The sequence below is a fragment of the Elephantulus edwardii genome, unplaced genomic scaffold (assembly GCF_000299155.1).
Source record: "Elephantulus edwardii isolate Elephantulus edwardi_28Jun2011 unplaced genomic scaffold, EleEdw1.0 scaffold00132, whole genome shotgun sequence".
In the NCBI taxonomy this organism is placed as follows: Eukaryota; Metazoa; Chordata; class Mammalia; order Macroscelidea; family Macroscelididae; genus Elephantulus; species Elephantulus edwardii.
Genome location: NW_006399882.1, coordinates 9,380,910 through 9,395,242, shown reverse-complemented (window position 1 = coordinate 9,395,242; position 14,333 = coordinate 9,380,910). Strand labels below are relative to the sequence as shown.

Below are 14,333 nucleotides of genomic sequence, written 5' to 3'. Positions count from 1 at the left end.
ATAAAATTTACAACCAGTAAATTCTATAATCTGTATGAGGAAAAAAAGAAACTATATAAGCTTTTTGAAAAACTGTTGATAATGTAGAAAAAATGCTGACAATATGCATGAAAACAGCTGGGTGTCTGCACCCCAACGGTGTGAGCCCAGGCCAGTCTGCACACCAGTGGTGTTGTGTGCAGAGCAAGAGGGGGGACCAACACAGAATGTCAGCAGCAGTCTCCATGGAGTGGCCTATGGTTGACACCAGAACACCAGTGTGAACTTTGAAAGGGCATAGAAGTCCCCAGAAGTCCCTGGAGATTGGTGCCATGGGTTGTCTCTGCAGTCTGGTCATCAACGCCACAGAACAGCCGAAGAGCCATGGCAGGAGGGGGAGTAGCCTAGTGTTGGCTGTCACTAGGCATGCCCCATCCTCTGGTCCAGGAGAAAGAAGTATGCCATCCTCTCAACCAGCTGCTGCTTCATTCCCCTGCCCCTGCCCTCTCCCTGCTCACTCAGGGACACAGGCACCCTGACTCTCCCACACACGTCTATGCACAGGTACCCACAACAGCAGCTGAGAGTATAAGGCAGCTGCGTGCCAGAGCCATGGCTCCCCAGAGGGTGGAAAGAGATGGCATAAGCAAGCACAGGGCAGAAGAGTAAGTAAGAGCCTTCAAGAGGCAAGTGAGGAGGGCTTACTGATGGGAAAAGAGAATGACCTAGAGTTCTGGATACCATCTGCCTCCCCGGATCCCATCAAGAGGCTGCAGGGTGGCAAGAGCTTATCGGTGAAACCAGGAGGTAGAGGAACCACCAAGGACAGTCATGTGAAGGCCTCACCAGTGGCCAGTGATGGCTTGTTGCAGGCAAAGGGGGCTAGGGCGTGCAGCCCTCTCCCACTGAGCCCCTGGTCCAACCATGATGGGAAATCTAAGAACAAAAGGCTTCCTCTTCGGGACTTCCACCTCAGAACCATGTCTGGGAGCTGACTGTGAATACAGTAGTGCCAAGGGTTGCCCTTTAGGGACAACCTGGGACAGGAGGGAATAAGTCCGCTAGGTCACTGAGAGCTCCCCACCCCGACCTCTCTCTCCACTCGAGCAGGGAAAGGAGAATAAATAGGCCACAGGTTCTGACCCTGTGTATGTCAGTAGTGTGCAGGAAACAAGTAGAAAATTAAAGTGAAAGCCAGATCTGTACTCTCAGGTACAGGTGTGTGATGTTCAGGCCCCGTGTCCTAGGGCTTAGGTGTAGGGGTGTGTGTGAGGCGTGTGATGTTCAGGCCTGGTGTCTCCAGGCACAAATGCGCATACTGGAGGATGGGGAGGTTTCAGGCCCTGGTGTCTCCGGGCACAGATATGTGTACTGGGGTGTGTGGGATGTTTCAGGCCCTGTGTCCCTGGGCACAGGTGTGTGTACTGGGGGATGGGAAGGTTTCAGAGCCCGGTGTACTCACACATAGGTGTGTGTGGTTCAGGGACAGTAGAGCTGGATACAATGTAAGGGGGAGGGTTCTCACCTGTCAGGTCATGGTCAACAGGTAATGCCTTCTTCTAAGCCAAGCCCACTGTTTATGGGACAAATGGCAAACCCAGGTGAGACATGAAGCTGGGGGTCAGGCTAGGCAGAGCATCTGGTGCCAGCTCCACAGGGAAAGGGTGCTGCTAGGTCCCCAGAATCCTCACAGCCCAGCTTAACCCCTTGGGACACACCATTACCTTCCAACAGACTAAGGAGGGGCAGCCTGTGACACAGACCCCACACTCACAAGATGAGAGGACCCTTAGCCACAACTATATGGTCAGGCTGGGCCAGAGTGAAGGAGTGGAGAGAGTGAGGCACAGATAAAAGCAACAGTGCCAGGAGTGCCTGAGAGGTGGGATGATCACACAGGAAGCAGAGGGTGGCTGGTCCTGGGTCCACAGGGACCAAGAGATGACTAGGACCAGATGAGGCCCTAGTTCTGACTGGTGCTGAGAAAATCAGAACGTGGATCTGCAGCAGGGAGAGGGTACACAGACAGCGAACAAAGCAGCCTGAATCCCTGCAAGTCATGGGTTTTGTTCTTGGTGGTGTTGGTTTGGTTTGTCTTCGTTCTCTTAAGAAAGCTGTGAGGTGTCCAGTGCCCGACCTCGCCTGAAGGTGCCAGTGGGTGGTCTGGAAGAGTCCTTGGGACGTGGCGGGCAGCCCGTGTGGGGCGCGTGTCACTGGACCGCGGCATCTGGCTGGCTCTGGTACCTGTGCCTCCACACCTCTTGGATCTTCTTGCACCACTTGTGGGCATTGCCGCTGGGGTCCATCAGGTAGTATGTCCTATTGGGCTATAAGGAAGAGGGTGTCAGGTGACCGTGGCTGGCCTCAGCCCAGGAACTCTCATGCACACCTACACATTCCTAGCTCAGCCCCAAACTCCCCAACAATGTGGGCTTGAGCTGTTAATGAAGAGCTAGGACAGAAAATGGCAGGTCTGACAAGTCTGGACTGGGTACAGACAGCAAGAAAACAAGCCTAGAATGAAAGAGGGGACAGGCCAGGTACACCAGGGTCCGGGTGGGGGGTGCAGATCATGTACACCAAGGTGCAGGTGTGTGAGGTTCAGACCAGGTACACTGGAGGATAGGCGTGGTGGCGGCTGTTCAGATCAGGTATACAGGGGTACAAGTATGTGGGTTCATACCAGGTACAATGGTAGACAGATGTGTGGGATTCAGATCAGGTATACTGGGGGACTGATGTGTATGGATTCATATCAGGTATTCTGAGAGATAGGTGTGTGTGAGGTTTGGACCAGGTACACTGTGGGAGAGGTGTGTGGGGTTCAGAACAAGTATACAGGGGAACAGGGGGTGTGTGTGTGTGTGTGTGTGTGTGTGTGTGTGTGTGTGTGTGTTCACATCAGGTATCCTGGAAGATGAGTACATCAGGTATCCTGGAAGATGAGTGTGTAGAGGTTCAGACCAGGTCCATTAAGGGGTAGGAATGTGGGGGGGGACAGGTATGCAGACTAAATATACCTAAGTGAAGATGTGTGAGGGGTTCAGATGAGGCACACTCAGGTACAAATGTGTACGTAAGTTGGTTCTCATCTCTGGCATGTCCAGCTGAGTGGCTAAATGAGATCAATGACCAATGGCTGGCCCCATGTGAGACCTGAAGCTGGATCAGGGTGGCAGAGCACCTGGTTACTGATCCACAAGGGCAAGTTCTCACAAATAAATCCCTCACTCACGCCCAAACCCCTGGACCAACTACAGCCTGAACGGGTCTGAGCCCAGGGACTCAGCCTCTGGTGCACTTACTGTGTGAACAAAGAAGGTTTTAAAATTCTTGGCTTCTGGTCGCAGCTCCTGGGACCACGGGATCTCCCCTTTGAGAACTTTGTTGACGGGGTCCACATAGTACAAATGCGGGCCTTCTGTGAGCAGTAACTGTCGTCGGCGTGCAAACAAGCCCTGGGAAGAGCAAAAGCCCATCACAAGCCTGTAAAGGTGCTGGGGTACTCCTGCCTCCTTAGAACAGGTAGGGTCTGGACTGAGTCAGAGGCACAGGACAGGGGCTGAGCAGGGGAGCCTCACAGAGTCTTCAGGTTTGTGGCAATGGTGCCCCCTGTACCCTTACATGCACACTGGAATATTCACCTGCACGGGCAGCCCAAGCCCTGCCTCCTGTGTGGTTTGGACAGGTCCCCCATGTCTCCTCTCCTTTATTTAGAGGAATAAAGCCAGAGACTGTCCCTTGGGGGTCAAGCAGCAGTGTGGATGGCCCCTGAAAGGGCTGCAGCAGTTACTCACCTTCCGCTTGTCGACGGGACCCATTTTCAGGATTAAGTTATTCTCTACAAACTGATGCCTGGAAGAGGAGAAGAGGACCAGAAACTCAACACACTCCTGGCCACATGGGGTCAGCAAACAGTTGAACAACAAAGAGGTCCACAAGGCTATCAGCAATAGCTGGGAGGTACAGACCTTAGGACAAGTAGCCTGTAACAAAACGGGAAGCAGTAGCCCCAAGAGAATATTCACAAGGCAGAAGGGCGGGAATGGAGGATGAATGGAAAGGAGTGTGACATTGAGGGGACTGTCATCAATGTCACAAATTAAAATAAGCATGAATGAGCGGTTGACTGAAAAACCAAACTGCTGTCAACCTTCATCCAAAACAACCAAAAACTACAGACAGACGCCAAGCCTGACTTATCCTCCTCAAGTGAGCAAGCCTAGAAGCACCACAGCTGGGACCCACTCGCCTGTGCTGAGTATACGGAGAGTTTCCCCCTCGGCAGCCTCTGCCAGGGGCAGAGACAACACTGCCAGGATGACTCTGAGAACAACCAGCAACATGCGGAGCAAGGTGCCAAGGCTTCTGAGAGAAGTGAGGCTTCCTACTCCAAGAGACTCAAAGCCAAATGTGAAATAGATCAAGAGTAGGACTGGAAGGACTCACGGCGAAGGAGAGGATGGGACACCTTAAAGAAGCCCTGGGTTTTCCTAGGGCTTTAATGCAATCATTCTTTCAGAACTCAACATAGCACCGCTTCCAGTTCACTGGGAAGATTGGTCTGGCCTAAGCACTGAGATTTTGGAAAAGGAGGCCGAGGACAAGGAACACAGAAAACTGAGAGCCAGCAGCACACTTAAAAACAACAGAGCAGTGGGGGAATCCAGGCTGATAGTGTGGGGAAGAAGAGTCTGTTCAGGTTATGACTATGTTTTGTACTGTGTTTAATTACACTACATAAAACTGTGCTGTATAGCCATGGGGTCTTAAAGCCAGCAAGCAGGCATCTAAGGTGCAACTACTGGCTTTTCCATGTTTAGAACAAAGAAGAGGGAAGAAAAGTAAAGATGAAAGGAAACAATTAGCTCAAAGGACTAGTGGATGACACAAACTCCAACTGCCACAAGCCTGAGACCAGAGTTAGATGGCACTGGGCCACCACTGCTCAAGTGTTACAAAGGAGATCAACAGAAGGTCCTGGAGTAGGGGGATGTTGTTGTTGATTGCCTTCGAGTCGAGCACGACTCATAGCGACCCTATGAACAAAAGGCCTGAAGCCCCTCTATGACTATCAACATTTATCAAAGTTCATAGAGTTTCTGGAGGGATGTTTAGGAAGTGGATGCCACTCCTGCAATGGTCAGGCATATTGGTCTGATAGAGACTGGTGGAACTTCTAAGACTATGGTTCTCATCTTTTTCTCTTTTTGATTCTCATCTTTGAACCTGGATCAAAACACACCATGGGTCAACTTTCAGCCAGACCATAGATAGGACTATAAATTAACCAGTAATGCCAGGAAGGCACTCACTTCTCACACCAACCATTCAAAATAAAAAGGGCAACATGTGTCCAGGGAGAGGTCTCAGGAGGCAGGAAGGGGTAAGAAAGAGGCTAAGTAGAAACAAGAATCACAGGACAGAAGTAGGAAGAGTGCTGTTATACTGGGTGATGTAACCCATGTCATAGGACAAGATGTGTATGGCTGAATGGGAAACTAGTTACCTTGGTAAACCTGCAGTTAAATCACAATTTAAAAAAAAATTTAAAACAGTAACAAGAAGTGGCAGGCCTAACAGAAGATGGCGGCGGAGGCGGAGACAACGTGGTGAGCTGCAGGAGCAGCAGACCACTTGAAACAGCCACTTTGGCCTTCTACAGACTTCTGTTTATTAATAATTGAACAGTTAAACAGTTGATGACTGGTCTTCAGTGAAGACTGAGGCTCAACAACAGGAATTCAAGGATTCCCAAGGAGGAATGGGTGAGTCTCACAGCTCCCAACCCCCTCCTGCATAGCCCACACCGTGCCACACTGCTGCAGCAGCTCCATGAGGCTCCCACAGCCGGAACCTATGGATTCCCTCACCCAAGATGGATGGCAGGCACCGCGCCTCCCCAAAACTGGTACAGCGGAGCCACCACACTGCCGCAAAGTGGACTTGTTCTAGGGAGAATTCTTGGAGCCAAGATGGAGGCGGCAGGGGAAGCGGGCTGCCACTGGCCTCCCATGCGCGAAATGAAGCTTGCCTGCCAGCCACCCGTGTGGGAGATGACGCACCGGAGATGGTGCATGCCCCCTGGCTGCCTGCACATGAGATGGTGTGCACCTGCAGGTCACGTGTGCGCGAGATGACGTGATGGCGCGCGCCCACTGGCCGCCCACATGGGAGAGGGCGCACGTCTGCCAGCCACCTGCCGGAGCAAGAGATGGTGCGCCCCACCGCCTGCAGGTTTGTGTTTTCTTGGACAGGCCAGAGAAGATGATCACCTATACAATGGATCGTTGAAAGTCACCGTGAGTTGTCTACTTGATTACACTTAACAGTGGCAGCATGACCAAGAGGACCGACATCCTAAATGCACCACATATTTTGATCTGTTGAATGATTCTGCCAAAAGCTGTTTAGACTGGGGACGGGGGTAGCCTGTTCACAATTCTCAGGTTCCCTTTGCCATTTATAAAGGCAGAGGGCGGTGACACCACCTACTTCAAATTATAGTATGACCACTTACGGGGGGGGGTAAAAGTGGAGGTGCTGGAATTGGAGACACTGTCCCTGACCACATAGTTCTCGGTCAGGTGAGGGGACCAGATTGGGGTGGGGGCAATTAGAGGGGAAGTGTACCAGCCAGCTTATGAGGGTTGTTGCCCTGCTCGGGATGGGCTGTCTTCGGCCCCCAGCCTGGGGGGAGCCGTCACGGACCTCAGGGTGAGCTCCTCAGTCCCCAGATTGTGCCATCTGACCCCTGGGTGGGGGAAAAATGCCTAGGGTATCCAGAGAATTTTATCTAGGCTACTTTTCGCCACCCTCTCCCCCAGTAAACCTGAAAGCAACACCCCCAAAACCCCTCTATTTGTAACTCACAAGTTTGTTCTCTCTAGGTTTGCTCCCTTTCCTATAGGTAACCTTAACACTGAGTTTTACTTCAGACCTGACCCTGAACCCAGTGCCAGTGACAAAAAGGAAATACAACTGACAGCTAAGGAAGCAAAGGAGGATGGAGCCTCTGGGTTCAACCAGCCATCCCCACTGGACTCACCTGGGAAAACACTTTGCAGTCCAGAGGGGAGCAAATGACAGGAAAATATCTTCTAACAGAACAAGAAGGCAAGCAGCCTTAACCCAAGATCACCAGTAAGGTGATAAAGTGTCCTCCCTTTCCCCCTTCACATCAACACCCCTGTTCAGCATGAAGAAGCCAGAGAGTCTGCATCCAGTTCCCAAATCAATAAGACAGTTGGTTTAAATACCATTGGAAAATGCTTATCATTCCCCTGTAGCATCCAGTCCCCACTGGATCCTTTTCATTTCCTTCACCTGTTCCCCCCACCAACCAATTTCTGCAGCTCTGCAACTGCATCCCTGCCCATCTTCACCCTTCTGCCCCCAACCCTCGCCTCCTTGTACCCCCAATATGTTTTTCCCAGTAAAATAAAAAAATAAAAAAAAAAAGAAGTGGCAGGCATGCTGGGTAAGTCACTTGGCAAACCTGACTGGAACTGGGAGAGCTTTGCCCTCTGCAGGGTCCTTAGGTCTAAGACTACCCAGAACTCTGGAGTCACCCTCAGGAGAGGAACTGGGGAAGGAGACAGTACAGGCCTCCCTCACTGCTAGTAAATGGGAGTCACTGCTGTCTGAGCTAATGCTAAGTGTTCACTTGAAAATGGCACTCTTGCTCAGCTTTGCTGACCTGAAATCATGGGAGTTGTTAGGGATTGAACTGTGTCTCTTCAGATATATATCAGCACAGGTTCAGTTCTAGACCACTGTGATGAAGTGAACCGAGCTATTAGATGTCACCTGACTTGTTTTCTTCCCCAGTGACTACTACGAACTGTGCGGTAGCATGATGGAGAAGTCTGAAATACTGAAAACTTTTTAGAAACTGTTGCATTACATTATATAGTCTTTTCAATAACTAGAAACATTTTTATATTAAAGTATATGTTGTTGTTATTGTTGTTTTTGTTGTTGATGTTATACGCCGATGAGTTGCTTGAGACTTATAGCGACCCTATGTACCAACAGCTCTGAACCCCGCTCTATCTTGAGCCAACCCATTGTCTCTAACACACCTACCTCCATTACCCTAGTCAGCGAGTCAATCCATCTCATCCAGGGTTTTCCTCTCTTGCACTGTCCCTCTCCAAGGACTGGTCCCTCTTTGCAACATGCCCAAAGTATGTCAGATGGAGCTTCAGAATCCCTGCCTCCAAGCAGTAGCCTGGTCGCACCCTCTCTAGGGCAAACTTATTTGTTCTCCTAGCAGTCCACGGTATATTAAATACTTTTCTTCAGCACAACTCAAAGGCATCAATTCTCCTTCTGTCATCATTTGTCATTTTCCAGCTTTCTGTAATTGTGAAGTAACTTCAAGTAATTGTGAAGACCATCACCTGGATCAGGCACACCTTAGTCTCCAGGCTGACACTGTTGCTCTTCAGTATTCTGGCAAGGTCCTTGACAGCAGATTTTCCCAATGCAATTTGTTTTTCATTTCCTGGTTGCTAGTACAAGAGTACAAGGAGAGACAGGTCTTTGGAGAGGGACATCATGCTGGGCAGAGTAGAGGGACAGCGCAGGAGGGGAAGACCCTCCATGAGGTGGATCGATTCAGTGACTGGGGTAATCGGGATGGGTGTATCAGAGGCAATACGACTGGCACAGGATAGAGCAGGGTTTAGGGCTGTTGTACATAGGGTTGCTGTGAGTCGCAAACGACTCGATGGCACATAACAACAACAACAGTACAAGAGTGTGGAGCCAAGTAAACAGAAGCTGTTAACAATCTCAATCACCATCTATCATGATGGTGCAAATCAGCCCAGTAGTGAGAATCTTCGTTTTCTTGATGGTGGGCTTCAATCTATATTGAAGGTGTCAGTCCTTGACATTCTGCAGCAAATGCCTCAGGTCCTGCTCAGTTTTCGCAAGCAAGGTTGCATCATCTCCATGATAAAGGTTGGTGATGAGTCTTCCTCCAATTCTGATGCCACATTCTTCCTCATACTGTTCAGCCTCCCAGATGATCTGTTCCACATATAGACTGAAAAGGTATGGAGATAAAATTCATCCTTGGCATACATTTTTTCTGATTTTAAACCATGTAATGTCTCCTTGCTCTATTCTGACAACTGCCTCCTGGTCCAAGTATAGGTTTCACATAAGCACAACCAAGTGTTCTGGGATTCCCATTCTTCTCAGAGTTAGCCACAGTTTGTTGTGATCCACACAGTCAAGTGTCCTTGCCAAGATCCATCTAACATTAGTTATAATATCCCTAGTGCCACAGCCTCTTCTAAACCCAGCCTGCACATCTGACAATTAACTCTCTATTGATGTGCTACTGCAGCCATTTTTGGATTGTCAGCAGGATCTTGCTTGCATGTGATATTAATGATACTCTTTGATAATTTCTGCACTCTGTCGTAGGGATTTCCTCCAGTCAGCTGGCTGGGTAGGTGTCCTCAAGATTTTTTTGGCATAACTTAAAGAGTGCATCCAGGTCAGTGTCTGTTTGTTGAAATATGTCAATTGGTATGCTGTCAATTCCTGGGCCTTGGTTTTTCCTTAATTCCTTCAGAGAAGCCTGAACTTCCTGCTTCATCACCAGAGGCTCTTAATTATATGTTATTCCATTAAATTCTTCTGTGTAGGCTAATTGAATTTGATATAGTGACTCTGTATACTCCTTGCATCTTATTTTGATGCTTCCTGAATCATTTCATATTCTGGGCAAAGCATCCTTAACTATTTCAACTCAAAGGCTGAATGTCTTTAATCCTTTGAGATATAAAAATAGTTAAACAAGCAAGAAAGCTGAGTCTGGGGGAGAGGTATGCTAAGCCACATGAAGGTCACCCAGGAGCAGACTAACAAAAAGAGAAGATGCCTTCTCCTAGAGCAACAGTCTGCATTCAAACTTCAAGCTCTTGAGCAACAAGAAACTAAAGTCACCCTTTTGGGTCTAATATTTACAGAAACCCACAGGGTCTCCACAAGAAAAAGACCAATAACCCAATTATAAAATGGGCAAAAATATAGTTCAAAAGCAATTAATTTTATAAAATATAATGAATCAGAATGATTATATGAAACACACTGTGAATGAATAGTGTGAAACACAATGCATACAAGCTTTGTAAACAAATCAATAGAAAAGAAATTCGTTTTTTAAAAAAATGCAAATTATCAAGCCTAAAAAAAGTCACCCTTTTGTGTATTTCTGCTACAGCAGCACAAGAGAAGAGATAGAGGACTTGGAGAAAACTGCTCCCTTCCAGAAATCCATCCTGAAGGCCAGACATGTTCCAGCAGTGATGTTTATATCAAGAAACAAGCCCATTTGCCCAACACCCTGCATCCTCCAAGCTAGATCAGCATCTAATGATGACATGAGTGGGATACTCAAGAGGAAAAAAGAAATCACAGGCCCAGGTCTACCTCTTTCACACATTACAAGTTCCACATCCCTCTCCGTCCAAAGAAACTCACCTACTATCAACAGACTGATGATTTAGAGAAAAGCATTCACAAAATATACAATAAAGAAGAAATATGCTTCATATGCACACCTCTTCACATTGTTGAAAGGTGCAAAACATACAAAAAGAGGTAACCAAAAACCAGACCAACTCCGGTGCTGTGCAGCTGGCACTGGCTTCCAGTGGCCTGAGGACAGGACAGAGCTGACCTACCAGCTTTCAGATGCTGTCACCTTTAAGGGAGCAGCTGGTGAGTTCAAACCACAGACCTTTCCCTTAGCAGCTGAGTACTTTAACCACCACATTACCAGGGCTCCTCAAAGGCTACTAAATGCTCAAAAAATGAATACAGTCAGCTGTGAGCATCCAAGCTGCTGCCTCCACGGTCCCAGAAGTGAGTGTGATGTCCTGAGCTGTGTCAGGATATTCAAGCCCACAGAAGGCCAAGCTGCTGGGCACACAATGTCAGCTCCACAGGCTCCTCCCCTCCTAGCCCCAACCCCACCCAAGCAGGAAGAGACCATGCAAAGACCACCAAGTACCTGGCCAGAACACAATGACTACATTCAGGTGAAGCTGTAGTCACAGTCACCCCTCAACAGAGAGTGTAGGGCCTTATCCGGTGAGCCAGGGCAGATAAGGACTCAGTCCCAAGCCCACTTCCCCGCCCCCTTGGACTCTGGAGGTCCTCCTCTAACCAGCACCCTCCCTCCCATTGGGCTTGTACCCTTACCAAGGGTTCCCACCCGCCTGCTTCTCCAGCAGCAGCCTCTTCTCATCTTGGGAGAACTGTAAGTCCAGCTCAAAAGAGTTGGAGTCCAGGTCGTGGATGTAATGCTCAATGCTACTGCCTGAGTGGGGCGGCTCTGCCGCTGACAACGAGTGGGATGATGACGACGATGACAGCTGCATGCAGCCGAACTGGCTCAGGAGGTTGTCATACTGTGGGAAGAGCAGAGACCATGCCTCAGGCCCCTGCACCCACTCCAGGCTCTGCTTGGCCATGAAAAGCTTTCCATGCCTCTGCAGAGCTGCCCAGCAACCCCAGGGGCAGGCACCCCTTTGCTCCTCCTATCTTCACCGTACTGCCTCCATGCCCCCAAGACCGCTCCTGACTGAACCTCCCAATGCACCTAGCCTCAAAGCCACTCACATTCCCATAGCAGTCCTCATCATCTTCCGACATGGCTGGCAGGTATGCGGTCAGCTTGGGAGGCGTCTGCTGGTGTAAGTCTTCCCACGAGATGGACTCAAAGAAGGCATGGGCCTTCAGGGGTCCGTACCCAGCCATCTCTTCACAGCCCAGCCGCTTCGTGGCATCTAAGACCTGAGTGGGGGGAGGCGGGGGACAGTGAGATAGGTCAGTGCCTTGGCTCAAAAGTCACAGGGCAGACAAAAGCAATCCTAAGGGATCTGGGTCCATTTGCCAGGTATTCCAGAAACAACAGGGACCAGCCTCTCAGAAGAAAACAAAGTACTCAAAAAAGCACCAAGCATTCCAGACTCTGAACATTCTGGAACAGGAAAAACACTAAGTTATTGGCCTTAATGACCAAGGACCCAGTGACCTGCCTGCCTGTCTGACAGCACACACTCAATCTCTGAGCAATCTCCTTTCCCAGTGACCACAGGCCCCTCTCTCAGGAGGCGTAGCGCCTCCCCACTGAAGGGATAGAGAACAAGTGTACAGCTTTCTCTGCCTGTCAGGCAAGCCAGGTACAAAGTGTTCTGAGGTAAGACACCTCTGTTTTCAGAACGTAAGCTGACATGTCTCTCTTAAGTGACTCCACTCCTAGATTGATAGGAATACTTGAGAGAGGTCACCTAGCCTTACTGTTCAGGCACCAGTGGTCAGGCCGAGGGCACACTCTGCACACAGGGCAGAGGGACGCAAGTGGGCTGTGGACATTTTCACAGTACTCACCAAGAGCTTTTCCACAAGATCTCGTGCCTTGGGGAAGAATTTTTCTGGAAAGTCATATTCCAGCTTAATGATCTTCTGGAATATGAGATACTCGTTCCTATGAAACAAAGTGGCCACAACAAAATAAGAAACACAGTCCCAATGTGTGGGGTCCACTGTTCTCTCCGTTGCTCTCAAGCACTCACACAGCTGCACAAAACATGAAAGCCACACCTTTGCAGCAGTCATGACCTCCCAGCCTTGTCCTTCCCTAGAACTAGCACGAGCCACCCGCCCCGCCATCAATCTCTTACCCAGCTCTGAAGGGTGGGAGGCCTGCCACAAGCTGGTAGATTATGCAGCCGAGAGCCCAAAGATCTGAACTTTAGGGTGGAGGAAAACAAAGAAAATGTCTGTTAAATGTCAGCAACAAGCAGGGTCACTGTCCTGCTTGAGCAATCAACCTACCCATGACAGCCCCCAGTGGTCTCCTCTCCTGGGAAATCGGTGACCAGGGGAGATCTCCTAATCATTCTGAGATTACCCCTCCAGCAGGGTCTTCCTCACATGCCTCCTACTATGGGCAGTAGAATTCATGAGCACTGACACACTGGACAGTGGGCTTTGGGTAGTGCCACCTCCAGTGACAACAAAGGAGGGAGAGTAGAGAGACAGGAAAGAGGGCAAAGGAGGAATGAGAGAGGGAGAAAGAGACAGCGAGAGAACACAAAGGGGAGAACTGCCTTCACCCCACAGGAAGCCAGCAGGGAGGACACGGTCCACCGAGCACCACACAAGTCTGCAGGCAACTCTCCTATGGGAAGGTCCATGCCATCACCAGTACCACATGGCCTACTCGGTGAGACCCTTGTACAAGAATCATGCAAACAGACGCTGAGATGAAGGGTTGCTTTCAGCCTGCAGATCCTCTAAAAGAATACCTCACAGGGAAAAGCGTTGGGAAAGGTTTTATTATCCTTAAATAAACAGTGTATAAGGGGAGCTCTGGTGGCCTAGTGGCAAGAAGCTGCATTGCAATCTCAGAGGCACATGGTTCAAATCCACCAGATGCTCTGCCAGGAAAGCAGGGACAATCTCCAGTACCAGTCAGATCCCATTTGACAGTACGTAAGTGTGACACACACACACACACACACACACACACACACACACACACACACACAGAAATAAATAGTATATGATTAAAAAGGTAAAAAAACATAAGGGATGCTGATTTGTGTTCACATAAACACCACAACAGTACACCACACACAGGAGAATTAGAAATTGCACACGAGGCACTGTGCAATTTGCAAAAGCATAGATCATGAGTGTTACCTGTGTTTAGTGATGGTGCCCTTATAATCCAGGCCCCACACCCACAGAAAACTCCTATTGTTCATTAAATCCTTCTAGAAAATTCCAAATGCACATGCAATCAAGGTGAGGCTCACCTCTTACAGGCTGACTTCTCCGTGAGCAGCTCAGGAGAGACATATTGCGCTGTCCCCACAAACGAGTTGGCCCTGGCTGAAAAGAAGGGGAAGGGAGAGGGGGCAGTTACAGACAGCCTGCCACAGACTGTTGCCAAACTGCTCCTTAAGGGTCATCTCTGACTGTGAAAAGTGGAGTGTCGTCCACACCATCAGGGCACCCCATCCATGGCCTCTCTCCAGAGCCTCTCCCCAGTCAGCTGTGCTTCCCTAGAGTGAAATTTCACAGGGGTCTGGATGTGGACAAGCAGAAGCAGTTGATGGAGGCAGCACCCCCACTCCAGAGCTGGCCCATCATCCTCTTCTTCAGTGCCTTTACCACTGTGGCTGGAGATAGTATGTCTTTATAGATAAGAGTTTGTTAACCGTTATTCACTGTTGGTGAGAGTGTAAAATGGTGCAACCCCTGTGGAAAGCGGTATGGCGCTTTCTCAAAAAGTTGCAAATAGAGATACCATTTGACCC

General features: G+C 49.4%; 1 protein-coding gene across 1 annotated transcript in view; it reads right to left on the bottom strand.

The window, feature by feature from the left end:
* Nucleotides 1–2,189: 2,189 nt before the first annotated feature.
* Nucleotides 2,190–14,333, bottom strand: part of PDPK1 (3-phosphoinositide dependent protein kinase-1) — a 28,838-nt gene continuing 16,694 nt past the window's right edge. Inside the window, exons 7-14 of the mRNA XM_006893860.1 lie at nucleotides 13,830–13,905; nucleotides 12,690–12,758; nucleotides 12,397–12,493; nucleotides 11,626–11,799; nucleotides 11,206–11,414; nucleotides 3,777–3,834; nucleotides 3,285–3,437; nucleotides 2,190–2,306 (exon numbers count right to left, since the gene is read on the bottom strand). Of these exons, the coding sequence (XP_006893922.1) occupies nucleotides 2,190–2,306; nucleotides 3,285–3,437; nucleotides 3,777–3,834; nucleotides 11,206–11,414; nucleotides 11,626–11,799; nucleotides 12,397–12,493; nucleotides 12,690–12,758; nucleotides 13,830–13,905 (953 nt within the window). The remainder of the gene's footprint in view (nucleotides 2,307–3,284; nucleotides 3,438–3,776; nucleotides 3,835–11,205; nucleotides 11,415–11,625; nucleotides 11,800–12,396; nucleotides 12,494–12,689; nucleotides 12,759–13,829; nucleotides 13,906–14,333) is intronic.